General features: G+C 40.3%; 1 protein-coding gene across 1 annotated transcript in view; it reads left to right on the top strand.

The window, feature by feature from the left end:
- The window catches only part of csmd2 (CUB and Sushi multiple domains 2), a 472,613-nt gene that overhangs the window by 339,271 nt on the left and 118,035 nt on the right, over nucleotides 1-15,307 (top strand). Inside the window, exons 30-34 of the mRNA XM_063014411.1 lie at nucleotides 3,222-3,416; nucleotides 7,262-7,378; nucleotides 9,233-9,346; nucleotides 11,427-11,522; nucleotides 13,790-13,993. Of these exons, the coding sequence (XP_062870481.1) occupies nucleotides 3,222-3,416; nucleotides 7,262-7,378; nucleotides 9,233-9,346; nucleotides 11,427-11,522; nucleotides 13,790-13,993 (726 nt within the window). The remainder of the gene's footprint in view (nucleotides 1-3,221; nucleotides 3,417-7,261; nucleotides 7,379-9,232; nucleotides 9,347-11,426; nucleotides 11,523-13,789; nucleotides 13,994-15,307) is intronic.

Genomic DNA, 15,307 nt, shown 5'->3' with positions numbered 1-15,307 from the left:
ATAATAATAATAATAATACATTACAATAATGAAAAAAAAGTTTTAACTTTTTTAATTAATTTTATTTATTTATTTATTTTTGGTTACAGTACCACTAAAAGCTCTCCAGCCCTCTGATGCTACAAATTAGTCTTAAAATTTTGTTATCCCTTTGAAAGCCAAGTTACACACCAGGTTGAATACCTAAGGTACATCCTTTTTTTCCTTTGGACTGCTCCTGTATTTAGTGGCCACAGCGGATCTAGTCTGCATATCACACTTGGCACAGTCTTCATGCCAGATGTCCTTCCTGACACAACCCTTCTACCTTTCTGTTTTTTGCTGTGACTTGGCTTATCCTGTTGTTTAGGCCAGTGTTGTTGGATCAGGCTTTAGGTACTGTCAGCCTCTTAACAGACAAATCATATTTTCCCAAACTTCCAGCTGGGTCAAATTGGCCTTCAAGGTGCAATCAGAGAGCCAAGAGTCCTGCATGCTTGACTGATAGTTATATTAACGCAGACACAGATGAAGTCACAACTGCTCTATTATATCTGTATCCACTGCCAGATCAAACGCTTAGAATGTACAAGCTAACGTTGGCATATGGCTTCCCGACACACACGCACTCACAAAATACTCCTCAAGGCTAAAGCTGCAGTCCAGTCTTAATTACAGATGAGTCCTGGGCATGTCTTGTGAAAGTGCATTAAGACCAGGTGCTTCTTTGTCAACTGTCAGGCTGTGGGTCATGCTTGGCTCTGTGAAACAGGTTGCAAACCAGCATGAGGGCTCTTGTATATAAGGACTACTAGCCCATTCCACTCATATATACTATACTGTGATGTAACTAAAACCTTAAAGATTAATTAGCACAATTCACATTCATTTGCGTAATTAGGGACATCAATTGTTGTGCATTAATCAGATTAAGAATCAGATATGGCCAGCCATAAAAACCTGATTGACTTTCAGAATCTTTCAGAAACAGCGAAGTGTTCATACAAGCAGCCATGTTAAGTACCCACTGCCAGCAATTTGAGGAGGGACAAACTACAGATCGTTGTTGGGCATCCAAGACTTACTGATGGCTATGGCATTTGTAGTGGACCAACATATTGCTACTATGGTTCAAATTGCAGATCATTTTAATACTGATGATGCACATTGAACCTTTCTGTGTCAGGGACTGCAGAGTTGCAGACCAGTCAATGTGCCCATTGTAATCCCTGTCCACTGTTAACACCTACAATGGACATGCAGGCATTGGAACTGGACATCTGAGCACTGGAAGATTGACTAGCTTGATGTATCCTTTTTTCTTCATGATCATGTATATGGCCATGGGTCTTTTATTGACAGATGACACTGGCACCAGGATGCACTGTCAGGTGATCCACCTGGCAACATACAAAAGTTGTCCTAGTACTGAATATCACTGGTCTCCTTCGGAAGTTCTTTGGTGTTTAGATATGTTTTGGCAGTATATTAGGCATTGGTTTACTTGTAAAACCATTCAAAAAAGTACTGTTTACTGAGAGTTTATTATGTGCAGCTTACTTTGATTACTTATTTATAAAAATGTGAATTCATCAGTAAATGGTTTTGATCTTAATCATGATCATGTATTTAAAGAGCTTTTCAGCCATTTTAAAGGGTGCAAAATGAATATGTGTAGAGTATGATTGAACAGCATTTACAAGTTTGCTTTATTTATGTATTTATTTATGTTTTTGTTAATCATTTACACCAACTAGGCATAACATTATGATCACTGACAGGTGAAGTGAATAACACTGATTAGCTCTTCATCACGGCACCTGTTAGTGGGTGAGATATGTTAGGCAGCAAGTAAACATTTTATCCTCAAAGTTGATCTGTTAGAGGCAGAAAAAATGGGCAAGCGTGAGGATTTGAGCGAGTTTGACAAGGGCCAAATTGTGATGGCTAGACGACTGGGTCAGAGCATCTCCAAAACTGCAGCTATTGTGGGGTGTTCCCGGTCTGCGGTGGTCAGTATCTATCAGAAGAGGTCCAAGGAAGGAACAGTGGTAAACCGACGACAGGGTCATGGGCAGCCAAGGCTCATTGATGCACATGGTCCAACAGACGAGATACTGTAGCTCAGATTGCTGAAGAAGTTAATGCTGGTTCTGATAGAAAGGTGTCAGAATACACAGTGCATCACAGTTTGTTGTATATGTGGCAGCAAAAGGGGGACCAACACACTGTTAGGAAGGTGGTCATAATGTTATGACTGATCGGTGTGTATATTGTTTGCTTGTTGTTTTTTGGGGTGCCCAGGTGCCAAAGCAGTTTATTACTCATTCTCAGCTGTGTTATCGGTCAGCCGAGCAGCTACACAGGCGTGATTGGGTATGTCTGGAGGGGGGGCGATGGCAGAATCCCTGCAATGGATTGGCTTCCTGACCATTGTATTCTTGCCATATGCACAATGTTTTCTGTTGAAACCCTGAGCCTCACCAGAAAATGAAAATGAAATTAAAATGTTGTTATTTTGGGACATGGCACTGTATACTTCTCACTGGATTTTAATAAAACAGCATTCTAGTATGATAATAGTCTTGGCAATTTTTCAACTGCCACCTGACTATCCTCTAACAGATGTCCAGAAAATAATAAAATAAAACAGTGTATATTTTGTAAGGCTTTTATTTCTGTTTACAAAGTATACTCAAGGAATGGAGCTAGAAAACACTCAAAAATAGACTGGAGCTATAAGGCTTTTCTTCACAGAGGTATAAAGGAATGGAAATTGATTTCTAATTTAGGCTCAAATCATCGCTCACAGTTGGATGCACAGGTGATAGAACCGTGAGTGACTGTTCTGTGTAGTCAGCAGGCCTTCGTCCAGCGTAGTGCAACATTCAATCTCTCCTGTGTCTGCTTTCAGAGCAACCATGGGGGGTGAGGGGGAAAGCAAGTCCAGGCGTAACGAGAATCTCTATGCTTCTCTGCATGTCCATCTGTACCCACTTTAATTTTCCAGTCCACATATTTATGTGCACTTATGTATAGAGAGTACATTGACTGTTTTCCCTAAATGATCAGCATAAGTGTTCCGGTGCTGATCGTTATCTGAGTTTTAAGACCTTGCTGTTCATTATCTGTACATGATCACTGACTTAACAAACAGTCATAAATCAAACACATTTGTCTTTGCTGTCTCCTGCTAATGACTCTCTCTCTTCTTTCTCTCTCCTATTCTGTTTCTTCCACAGAAAACCCAAGAGAATCATGCTTTGACCCTGGTCTTGTCCGTAACGGGACTCGGATAGGGACTGATTTAAAACTGGGCTCCACGGTCACCTACTATTGCGACAGTGGCTATACCCTGGAGGGAGACGCCACTCTGACCTGTACCATGGGTACAGACAGCAAGCCCACCTGGAACAAACCAAAACCAGTTTGCATAGGTAAAATCACCTTCATCTTCGGGGCTCTCGGGTGGTTCAGCAGACTAACATGCTAGCGCACAACTGCAGAGTGTCGGAACACATGAGTTTGAATGGTAAAGCCGCTGATCTGGCCTGGTGTCCACACAAACACTATGTGTTCAAGGGAGAGAAGGTTGGACAGGGTGTGTTCCCACCTCTGCAGCAACAAAAATGTGATCTCTGGGAATGATCCAGGTGCATGCATGATTGGGGGGAGGGGGTGGTCTCATGGAGCTTAGTGTGTCTCTCCTTCTCTGGAACAGCTCTGTGTATCACATAAGGAGAGCAACAATGGCAAGTGATAAGAAGTGGGGGAAGTGTGTGGTGCTCCAGCTCTCCCTGATTAGATTAGAGGATGTCCAAGTGGCGGCCTGTTCACTATTGGGAATCAGAAATTACTACATTTACAAATAAAAGTGAAAAAAATCCAAAAAAAAGAGGTGTTATCCTAACCATTGCCATAATGAAAATAAGTATTCATGATTGTGTTGTTTAATTACCTATGAATAATTACGTTTTTTATGATTTTAGAATACACTTTGTGTAAAGGTACAAAACTTTACAGTGTTGTGAGAATGGACGGTGTACAAAGGGTGAACAGTAGGGGTGTGCTATATCGTATCGTTCACGATAACACCGGTATAATTTTTAAAACGATACAAAAAGTACCATATCGTAATAAAAGCGATATTCTGCGAACTTTGCGTAATGACGTCACACAGCTACGCAAATGGCGTACGTTCGTTACGTGGGTCATTTGGGTACAGTAACGAGTATGGCGGAAAGCGGCTCTGCGGTGGAGGAGCTCGTTCCAAAAACTCCAAGTCCACCATAAATTAATCTTTGGCAACCCAAATCCCAACCACAGCTTTGCCGGCGACTTTTTTGCGGAAGTATTTCTGCTCGCAGGTTTACACAGGGACGCAATACATCAGCGCACCTCCACCAAACAGTGCAGCAATACTCTCAACATTAATGTCCACTACCAACACAGATGTAGTACTACTACTGCTTAGTACTAATACTACTGTACTTAGTAGTAATTGTGGCGCGCTACGAGTAAAGTCCCACCGGGCTCTGCGCGTTCTAGTGTTGCCAGGTTGGGCGGTTATCCGCCAAACAATTTAATAGCAGTTAAATAACACTTTTATTTAAGAGAAAATATTCCGTTTTAAAAAGCTCCAGCATTGAAGAAGGTTATTAAAAGTAAAGTCAATTTTCAATGCTGATTTGGCTTAATAGTGTTGGTCAGTCTATCATATTGTTGAAAGAAAATTATTTTTCCATGCATTCACACTGGCATGTTCTGGGGTTCAATTGAGTCTCATCATTATACACAAGTTGGCAGCCAAATGATAAAGTATTGCAAAGGAATATCTTTGAAATTCTTTCTCATAATGTTAAGGTTGCTATATATATATATATTTGTTTTACTCGTCAGGGAAAATAGAAAGAGAAAAAAAGCTTATTATTAGTATGCGGGTCTTCGTGATGTAATTCTACATGGCACTCACTGCCTGTATAGGTAAATAAATGAGTGACCACATAAGAAAAGGTATCAGTTTCTGTGCGACCCCTGTGTGAGCAATGGTCTCAGTCTGGCCACCCCTATGGAAATTGTCTGACTCTGCCATTACATTATGTAACATTATTTTTACTGGAAGGAAAAAATAAAGAAAAGTGTTATTTTTTTTGCAATAGTGTTTTCTCGAAATAAATAAAATATTTTTCAGTGTTTTGTTATATCGCCAAAAATATCGTTATCGCAAAAAGAACCTGAAATATCGTGATATCATTTTAGGGCCATATCGCCCACCCCTAGTGAACAGTGTCACTGTTTCAACAAAGTCTTGATACAACCTCTCACTCCTGGCCCCTGCAGATATCCCAATCTCAACTTAGAAGTTATATTATTAATTTCAATTTGCTAAATGTGGTAACATGGTAGTGGTGATTATAATGAATGCAATACAAATATCTATATTTGCCATGCCACTAAAGCTTTACTAAAAGTCTAAAACCTAAATTGCAAATGTTTAACGATACATATGAGGTGTACTGGACAAGTCACATGTTGCAGACATGTCTTGTAAAATTGTGCATGTGTGTTGTCAATACTGCATGAATATTTGGTTTCTTTATTACACACTTTTATATACACCGATCGGCCATAACATTAAAACCACCTGCTTGTTTCTACACACATTGTCCATTTTATCAGCTCCACTTATCATATAGAAGCACTTTGTAGTTCTACAATTACTGAGTGTAGTCCATCTGTTTCTCTGCATGCTTTGTTAGCCCTCTTTCATGCTGTTCTTCAATGGTCAGGACTCTCCTAGGACCACTACAGAGTAGGTATAATTTAGGTGGTGGATCATCCTCAGCATTGCAGTGACACTGACATGGTGGTGGTGTGTTAGTGTGTATTGTGCTGGTATGAGTGGATAAGACACAGCAATGCTGATGGAGTTTTTAAACACCTTACTGTCACTGCTGGACTGAGAATAGTCCACCAAGACTGAGGATCCTCCACCCAGGACTCAAGGAAGACAAGCATCAAGGTTCTTCTCTGTACTGGCACCCAAGTGGTGGAACAAACTTTCTCTGTCTGTCCGAACATCTGAGTCTCTTGCTGTATTTAAAAAAAGATTACAAACCCACCTCTTTACTAAGCACTTAAGCTGACATGTACTTACTTACTAACACTCTCATTCATTTCTGGAAAAAAAAAAACTTATTCTATAGGTTCTAACAGGGTTTTAGCAGATTTGTGTTTTGGACTGTTGTTTTCTTAAACTAGAGTAATGAAATGTTTACTATGGAAGCACTTCTGTAAGTCGCTCTGGATAAAATAGTCTGCTAAATGCAAATGTAAATGTCCTGTGACCACTGATGAAGGTCTAAAAGATGACCAACTCAAACAGCAGCAATAGTTGAGCGATCATCTCTGACTTTACATCTACAAGGTGAACCAACTAGGTAGGAGTGTCTAATAGAGTGGACAGTGAGTGGACACGGTATTTAAAATCTCCAGCAGCGCTGCTGTGTTTGATCCACTCATACCAGCACAACACACATTAACACACCACCTATAATACCTGCTCTGTAGTGATCATGTGGGGGTACTGACCATTGAAGAACAGGGTGAAAGCAGGCTGAAACAGTATGTAGAGAAACAGATGGACTACAGTCAGTAATTGTAGAACTACAAAGTGCTTCTATATGGTAAGTGGAGCTGATAAAATGGACAGTGAGTGTAGAAACAAGGAGGTGATTTTAATGTTATGGCTGATCAGTGTATAGTTTTGAAGCATAAATAGTAATTGTTCAATTCAAATACTTAATTTTATTAAGCACTGTCCTGAATGCAAACACTTCATTTTTTAATCAAAAATTCATATTGCTAATGATATCACTGCTTTCCAGCCCTAGTCCTTCTGTTTTCTGTGGTCTTATTTATTGCTTATAAGCTGCATTATTTAGTTTTACCATAAATTCTTAATATAACTAGAAGACATTGATACATAAAAATACATATATTAGATGATTTTGCCAGCTCAGTAGTAGATTGTTCTGTCATAGGCTATTCTTCCCTAGAGAATAGGAAAAGCACGTCTAACCCATAGAGACTCTCGGAAAACATTGCAATTTCACTCTAGCAAACACTGGGGACATCGACAAGAGGAGCTCTGCAATCAGACAAGAAAAGTAATTTAAGATCAGCAGAATAAGGGAGCAGTGGAGAGGAGATGGGATAGACAGAAAATTAGTGTCCTAAGCTCTCTCACTCTCTCTTTCTTGCTTTCTCTCTTTCGCTCTAGCTCTGTGTGGAGGTCAGTACTCTGGGCTGGAGGGGGTAGTGCTCTCCCCTGGCTATCCTGGAAACTACAGCAGTGGGAGAACCTGTCTCTACTCGGTGGTCGTTCCTAGTGACTATGGTATTTAAGAATATTATATAACCTGCAAGACATGTATTTCTGTTTTAAACCATACAATGTCTGTTTCATATTGAAACATTAAAATGACATATTTAATTTTTAATTAAAACTCCTTTAATTAAACATTAAAGACTTTCAACATCAAAGTCATTTAGATTCCATAAGACATATTTTATACATGCAGTTTGTCAAAGAAAGATTAAAAATAAAGTTAAGCAATCATAATTTTTTTAAATAACAGGAAACCCAACATGAGCGGGTATATCCCGCAATATCGTCATACTGCCCAACCCTAGTGAGGGTGTTGAGTGAAAGTGTTGAGTGAGGGTGTTGAGCAAGGTTGGGTTGAGCGATCATGTTGTTTTGTTAGCCAAATTTGAGGGGTGGAAAAGTACAAACTCTGTTTCCAAAACTATGGTGCAGTTAGCATTTTTACTATTTTTTACTTTCTGTTTAGCTAGCTTCCTAAATGCAATTAAACATTCCATTATTTACCTAATTAAGTGGTATTTATTAACATAGAGTCTGTTCTAATACCTAGTGAGGTACCTTGCTGTCTTACTGCCTACATAGGCAGCTGCCTAAGTAGAGAAGATTCTAATAAGTCATCGATTTATAAGTCAGGTTATTCAGACGTACAACTTAGACAGCGATTGCATCAGTTTTTGGGGGGCTGCACAGTGGCTAAGTGGGTAGCACTGTCGCCTCACAGCAAGAAGGTCCTGGGTTTGATCCCAAGGTGGGGCAGTCCGGGTCCTTTCTGTGTGGAGTTTGCATATTCTCCCCGTGTCTGCGTGGGTTTCCCCCGGGTGCTCCAGTTTGGTCCAAAGACATGCAAGTGAGGTGAATTGGAGATACAAAATTGTCCATGACTGACTAATAAATGACACTTGTAGACATTTATACAAATTAAAAATCAATTATAATTTATTTACATTTGAAAGTAACTCTGTTCATTGCTTCGCATTTGTCATTTTTGTGAGAAAAGTTGTGTCACACTGAATGCTGCGTCAGATGCTCCCTTATTATTCAGTCAAAATACTGTTTAAATTTAAGGTACCTTACTAGACAGCATTTTTAAGCATCTAAGAATTCAAACAGCCTTCTTCTTAGGAGTGCACATAGGATGACGTAAAATGCTGCCTATGTAGAGAGCTCACTAGGTTTTCGAACACACCCAAAGTGTATACATTACCATTCAGCCTTGTAGCATCTAAGTCTGTGTTCTGGAAATAAAATAAAATGGTAAAGCATATTGCTATATTTTATTATTAAATAATATAAAGTTTGACTGGGCAATCATGTATTGCAGTTGGTTCAATGTTATGTGCCATGTTTATATGCAATGATATGAATTGTTTTGTCCTTTTTTGATTTATTGCATTGTGACATAAAGCATTGACCCTTTAAAGGTCAAAAACAGCAGAGTAGTTTTTTCTTCCCTAATAAACATACCTTTCTAAACTCTCCAAATTGTATTGCATTATTACAGCTCTTCTTGCTTCTCTGTCCTTTTATTAGCTGAAAAGGGTAAACTAAGTCATTGACCACTGAAGTGATTGTAAAGGCAGCCATAGCTCGTTTCACACCAGCAATGCTACTTCACTACAGCATATTGTTGTCTGTTTTATGGGGGGAAAAAAGATAGAGGTCATTATGGTGATTCTGAAGGCTTTGCAGTACGGCAGCATTTCAGAAAAATATGTATTTCTTGACTCAGCAACCAGTGTAAAACAGAATTAAGGCAACGTCATGAACGTAACTGCTATATATGTTTTTTATGGTTTGTTGTTATATTAAAAAAACACTCCTGGATGTATGATTGAGTTTTTCATTTTTGTATTTTGTCCCTAGTGGTGTTCAGTCAGTTTGCAGTCTTTCAGACGGCTCTGAATGATGTGGTGGAGGTTTATGACGGCCCTACACAACACTCTCGAGTCCTGAGCTCACTCTCAGGGTCTCATTCAGGTCAGTACAACTGACAACTCTTGACAGGGTAAAGCCAGTGCTGGGCAGGTATTTGTTACTAAATACTGATGTACTGATATCCACTGAGGACATGCTACAGTAGGAGTACTTGTCCAGGGGGGCGTGACATTATGAGATTTTTTTACTTCTAAAACTAAAGCAATTCATTTTTCACCCACAGGAGACATATTTGATTAGTCTTGCTGACCACACATACACACACACACGCATGTTTAATGTTATCCAGTTCAGTTTAAAAAGAAAGGACCGTTTGCTTGCAAAACTTAAAAATAGGGCTAACAGTGAAGATCAATCGGTGACAAAACAATAACTGCTGTTATAGGACGTGTGTGTGTGCCTTTAAGAGAGGTGTATAGTGGAAGATGCTCTGTTCACAATATTGCTATAAGTGAGTCAGGAGTCGATTCGTATGAAGCGAAGCGTGTGCACATTCTTTCTCTTTTCAGTCATCTCCGTTTTTACTGTTATTAATGAATGCTGCGGTTTTAAATAAACACCAGCTACTACAGAACACCATGTGTGACTCGCTTTCCTTACTGGTTGGAGGCTGAATTAAACTGGCTATTACCACAGAGCTGTAGCCAAGTCAGACTCGTTCTGTCCGTGGAGCTAAAAGTTAGCTCACCTGAGTTTTCTGTCAGTCAAAGCAGAGTATCCTGAACCAGTGAACTTAGCAATTGATGTACTTTTGCCTCTACTTGGCTCTGTGAAATAACTCTCTCATCTACATCAAAAGCAAGAACCGCTTATGACTAGCTGTAATTGAAATTGAATGACGAATTTCTATAATGTGTTCGCAAAACAGTCGTCAAATAGAATAAGATACAGCTGTATTATCTTTTTAAAGTCAATATATCAATCAGCAAAATCGCAGCGTATGTATGATGTGCACAACGTTAATTTTATTATTTTACCTTGACAAGAGCTTTCGCAATGGTTTCTGTGCGAGGGTTGATGGGGTCTGTGAGAGGTGCAAGTTTGAGGTCGGCACGTGGAAGGAGGCGCATGTCCAAAAAGGTTGAAAACCCCTGTGCTACAGGACATTCTACTCAATAAACTATGCACCACAATTTTCATTATTTTCTTTACTTAAGCATATCAAATATGAGATGATATTTATATTTCAAACACCAAAGGAAGCTGTTACCTAAGACATCTCTGGCATTCTATTTTAGTCCTGTGTACCCAGCATAACGGTCCCACTGCAGAATGCAACAGGGCTGATAATAATAGGATGGCGGAAATAAGCTGCAGGTGTAAATAAATCAGCCTTCAGGATTTTCTTACACCTCGCTCCAGTCTGGATTATTAACTGTCAGCTTGACAGCTGCTCAAAGCATCCATTTCTAATAACTACCCAGCATGCCCACAGCTCAGGCGGTGGTGTTTGAGAAAGCCACTGTATGTCACAACAGTGCATGTACTCTGATCCTGAAATCTGGGCCCAGGGAAACTCTTACTGAACCATACAAAAGCCTCCGAGAGCTAACTGTAGGTAAAGTTACATTCTCTGTGGACCCATATCTGCCTGACACTCCATAAAAACACTCAGCATATGCTGAGTAAAGACATATACCTCAGATCCATCAGATGAAGTACTCAGTAGTAGTTATAAACCATTGTCTTCATTGAAGAAATTTGCCCAGCCAAAGAAAATTGGATTGCCATTTTTTCATGAATTTATGGGGTGGAGAAATGAACTGTTGCTCCTTGAATGGGAGGTTATTAGGAAATATGGTGATTTTTATTGCCTGAAAGCAATGATTTTCTCTATTTAATTGCCTTGTTTCATTTCCAGTCTTCTTTCTCAATCTTTCAATAGATTATATCTTCCGGAGAACCTGGAAATAAATGCCAAGTAGTTTTTTATTCCTGACATTTAATATATTGAGGAAACTTTCTGATAGATTTAATTAAATTAAGAGCCAACAAATGTTATATATGAGTTGCAAGTTTAATATATTTATATAATCTTATATATGCATAGGCCTGGTATATTAATAATTAGATGTACAGATGTAGAGGTTTTCTATCTTTAAGACTGTCATGTCTTGTGCAGGTGAATCCCTTCCACTGGCAACCTCCAACCAGATCCTGATCCGCTTCACCTCTAAAGGGCAGTCCTCTTCCAGGGGTTTCCATCTGGTCTACCAAGGTACTGATGAGAAATCTGCCTAGTGTTTATGTAACACCGGTATCATACAGACGGTGATATTAACATCTGTTTTTAGAACTGAGGATGCCAAAGGGAGGAAAGAGCTGAACTGTCAGTACTGAATAACCAGTTACACACACACACAGAGTTTGATACATGACACAGAATGTGGTTCACCTCAGTGGCTGCTTTGAAGCTTCCCAGAAACATTACCATGCATGTTTTAACTCTATAATAGGTTACTTGGCTTTCAAGATTTGAGGTGGTGCTGCTGTTTTCTTCATCAGTGCACTGTAGCTTAAGGTCAGCAGCACATTTCTGGCACACGTTTCCAGGAAAAGTGTTATAATTACTTGATTTTATAGTGTGTTGTATATACAGTGTATCACAAAAGTGAGTACACCCCTCACATTTCTGCAAATATTTCATTATATCTTTTCATGGGACAACACTATAGACATGAAACTTGGATATAACTTAGAGTAGTCAGTGTACAACTTGTATAGCAGTGTAGATTTACTGTCTTCTGAAAATAACTCAACACACAGCCATTAATGTCTAAATAGCTGGCAACATAAGTGAGTACACCCCACAGTGAACATGTCCAAATTGTGCCCAAATGTGTCGTTGTCCCTCCCTGGTGTCATGTGTCAAGGTCCCAGGTGTAAATGGGGAGCAGGGCTGTTAAATTTGGTGTTTTGGGTACAATTCTCTCATACTGGCCACTGGATATTCAACATGGCACCTCATGGCAAAGAACTCTCTGAGGATGTGAGAAATAGAATTGTTGCTCTCCACAAAGATGGCCTGGGCTATAAGAAGATTGCTAACACCCTGAAACTGAGCTACAGCATGGTGGCCAAGGTCATACAGCGGTTTTCCAGGACAGGTTCCACTCGGAACAGGCTTCGCCAGGGTCGACCAAAGAAGTTGAGTCCACGTGTTCGGCGTCATATCCAGAGGTTGGCTTTAAAAAATAGACACATGAGTGCTGCCAGCATTGCTGCAGAGGTTGAAGACGTGGGAGGTCAGCCTGTCAGTGCTCAGACCATACGCCGCACACTGCATCAACTCGGTCTGCATGGTCGTCATCCCAGAAGGAAGCTGACGCACAAGAAAGCCCGCAAACAGTTTGCTGAAAACAAGCTGTCCAAGAACATGGATTACTGGAATGCCCTGTGGTCTGACGAGACCAAGATAAACTTGTTTGGCTCAGATGGTGTCCAGCATGTGTGGCGGCGCCCTGGTGAGAAGTACCAAGACAACTGTATCTTGCCTACAGTCAAGCATGGTGGTGGTAGCATCATGGTCTTGGGCTGCATGAGTGTTGCTGGCACTGGGGAGCTGCAGTTCATTGAGGGAAACATGAATTCCAACATGTACTGTGACATTCTGAAACAGAGCATGATCCCCTCCCTTCGAAAACTGGGCCTCATGGCAGTTTTCCAACAGGATAACGACCCCAAACACAACCTCCAAGATGACAACTGCCTTGCTGAGGAAGCTGAAGGTAAAGGTGATGGACTAAACCCAACTGAGCACCTGTGGCGCATCCTCAAGTGGAAGGTGGAGGAGTTCAAGGTGTCTAACATCCACCAGCTCCATGATGTCATCATGGAGGAGTGGAAGAGGATTCCAGTAGCAACCTGTGCAGCTCTGGTGAATTCCATGCCCAGGAGGGTTAAGGCAGTGCTGGATAATAATGGTGGTCACACAAAATATTGACACTTTGGGCACAATTTGGACATGTTCACTGTGGGGTGTACTCACTTATGTTGCCAGCCATTTAGACATTAATGGCTGTGTGTTGAGTTATTTTCAGAAGACAGTAAATCTACACTGCTATACAAGTTGTACACTGACTACTCTAAGTTATATCCAAGTTTTATTTCTATAGTGTTGTCCCATGAAAAGATATAATAAAATATTTGCAGAAATGTGAGGGGTGTACTCACTTTTGTGATACACTGTATATATATATATATCCCTTTTTTCTCTACAAAAGTTTAGAGGCACAATAACATAAATAATAACCTGTCTATTTGTGTCATTTTGTATTTTTTCTAAATCATCTATGATAATATCTTACCCAAAATAATCAAATCTTGCACAAATAACCCAGATTTTATTAAATATCTCTTTCTAATTGCATAATTTAGTAATAATTTAATGATCATGTGTATAAATAATAATACAATAGCTTAACCCTTTAATAATTATCCTAGCAATGACCTAATGTAAACATCTCTCTTTTTTGCTTTTACTAGCTGTTCCCAGAACCAGTGCCACTCAGTGCAGCTCAGTGCCGGAGCCCAGACATGGAAGACGCACAGGGAATAACTTTGCTGTCGGTGCTGTGGTGCGCTTCGAGTGTAACGCAGGCTATGTGCTGGAGGGCCCTGCTGCTATCGAGTGCCTGACAGTGCCTAACGCCCTTGCACAGTGGAACAACACCATCCCCAGCTGCATCGGTGAGAAACCACCCTTGAGACTGGTACCATGTATTGCCACAGGCCCTGGCACTTTGAGCTTACTTACAAAGTACAAGATGGGCATGTTGGAAACCTAGTGAGCTCTCTACATAGACAGCATTTTACGTCATCCTACGTGCACCATGTATTCAAACAGTATTTTAACTGAATAACAAGGGAGCATTCGATGCTTTCTTAGTGGTGAAAGCAATCCCAGCATTCAGTGCGGCACAACTTTTCTCACAAAAAAATGAATATGGTGGATGAATGCAGAGCAACGAGTTATTTTCAAACGTAAATAAATTGTCAATGAGTTTTAATTTGTATAAAGGTGCAAATTTGTGCTTGTCAGCAACAATTTAATCATTTTCGGTACACGGAGGGAGATGTTAGTTGACATGCTAGCGCATTGTGCCACCTCATCCCATTGGTTTGAATGGCCTGAGGCTAACTGTGTTAGCTTTGTAAGCGAAAACTGATGTAATCGCTGTCTAATTAGTGGGTCCGAATAACCTGGGGCGGCACGGTGGCTAAGTGGGTAGCACTGTCACCTCACAGCAAGAAGGTCCTGGGTTTGATCCCCAGGTGGGGGGGTTCGGGTCATTTATGTGTAGAGTTTGCATGTTCTCCCCGTGTCCGTGTGGGTTTCCTTCGGGTGCTCTGGTTTCCTCCCACAGTCCAAAGAAATGCAAGTGAGGTGAATTGGAGATACAAAATTGTCCAAGACTGTGTTCACTAGCTCACTAGGTTTTCGAACAGACCCTATATCTCACCTGTTGAAGATGTGGTGATGTGTAACATACATGTTGTATGGTGCTTTGATTTGGATTTAGATCCCCTGATTTTAAAAGTTACGACACCGGTTTTAGCTTGACATACAAGCTCCAACTTGACCGCCAGTTTACATTGTCACTTAGGGATGTAACGATGCACCACAAGATAGTTAATAATCGATGCAAATATGCCACGACTCAAATCGATTGAGATGTAAAATAAATCAATATTCACTGTAAACAGCAGAGTGCACTCGTGCTATCCACCTTGCCTGGTTGACGTCACTACACAGAATTTTTAGGTTTGGGGATTTCCAACCAAATTGGACTTAATTCAAAATGGGTGAAAATTTAAAAGTTATGGGGTAGTGATTTTTGCCTGACCTGGCAACCCCGTCACTACACTGTTTTAGTAAAATTGCAAAGGCAGGTAAAGATGTGGAACTTGAGGATGCCCCCTCCTGTTTCAAATCAGAAGTGTGAACCCAGTATCATGAATCATATCGCATCGTGGGTAGAGTGTATCGTTACATCCCTAGTG

The sequence above is a fragment of the Trichomycterus rosablanca genome, chromosome 2 (genome assembly GCF_030014385.1).
Source record: "Trichomycterus rosablanca isolate fTriRos1 chromosome 2, fTriRos1.hap1, whole genome shotgun sequence".
Lineage (NCBI taxonomy): Eukaryota > Metazoa > Chordata > Actinopteri > Siluriformes > Trichomycteridae > Trichomycterus > Trichomycterus rosablanca.
Note: the sequence above shows the minus strand (reverse complement) of the source record. Positions and strands in the feature narration are given on the sequence as shown.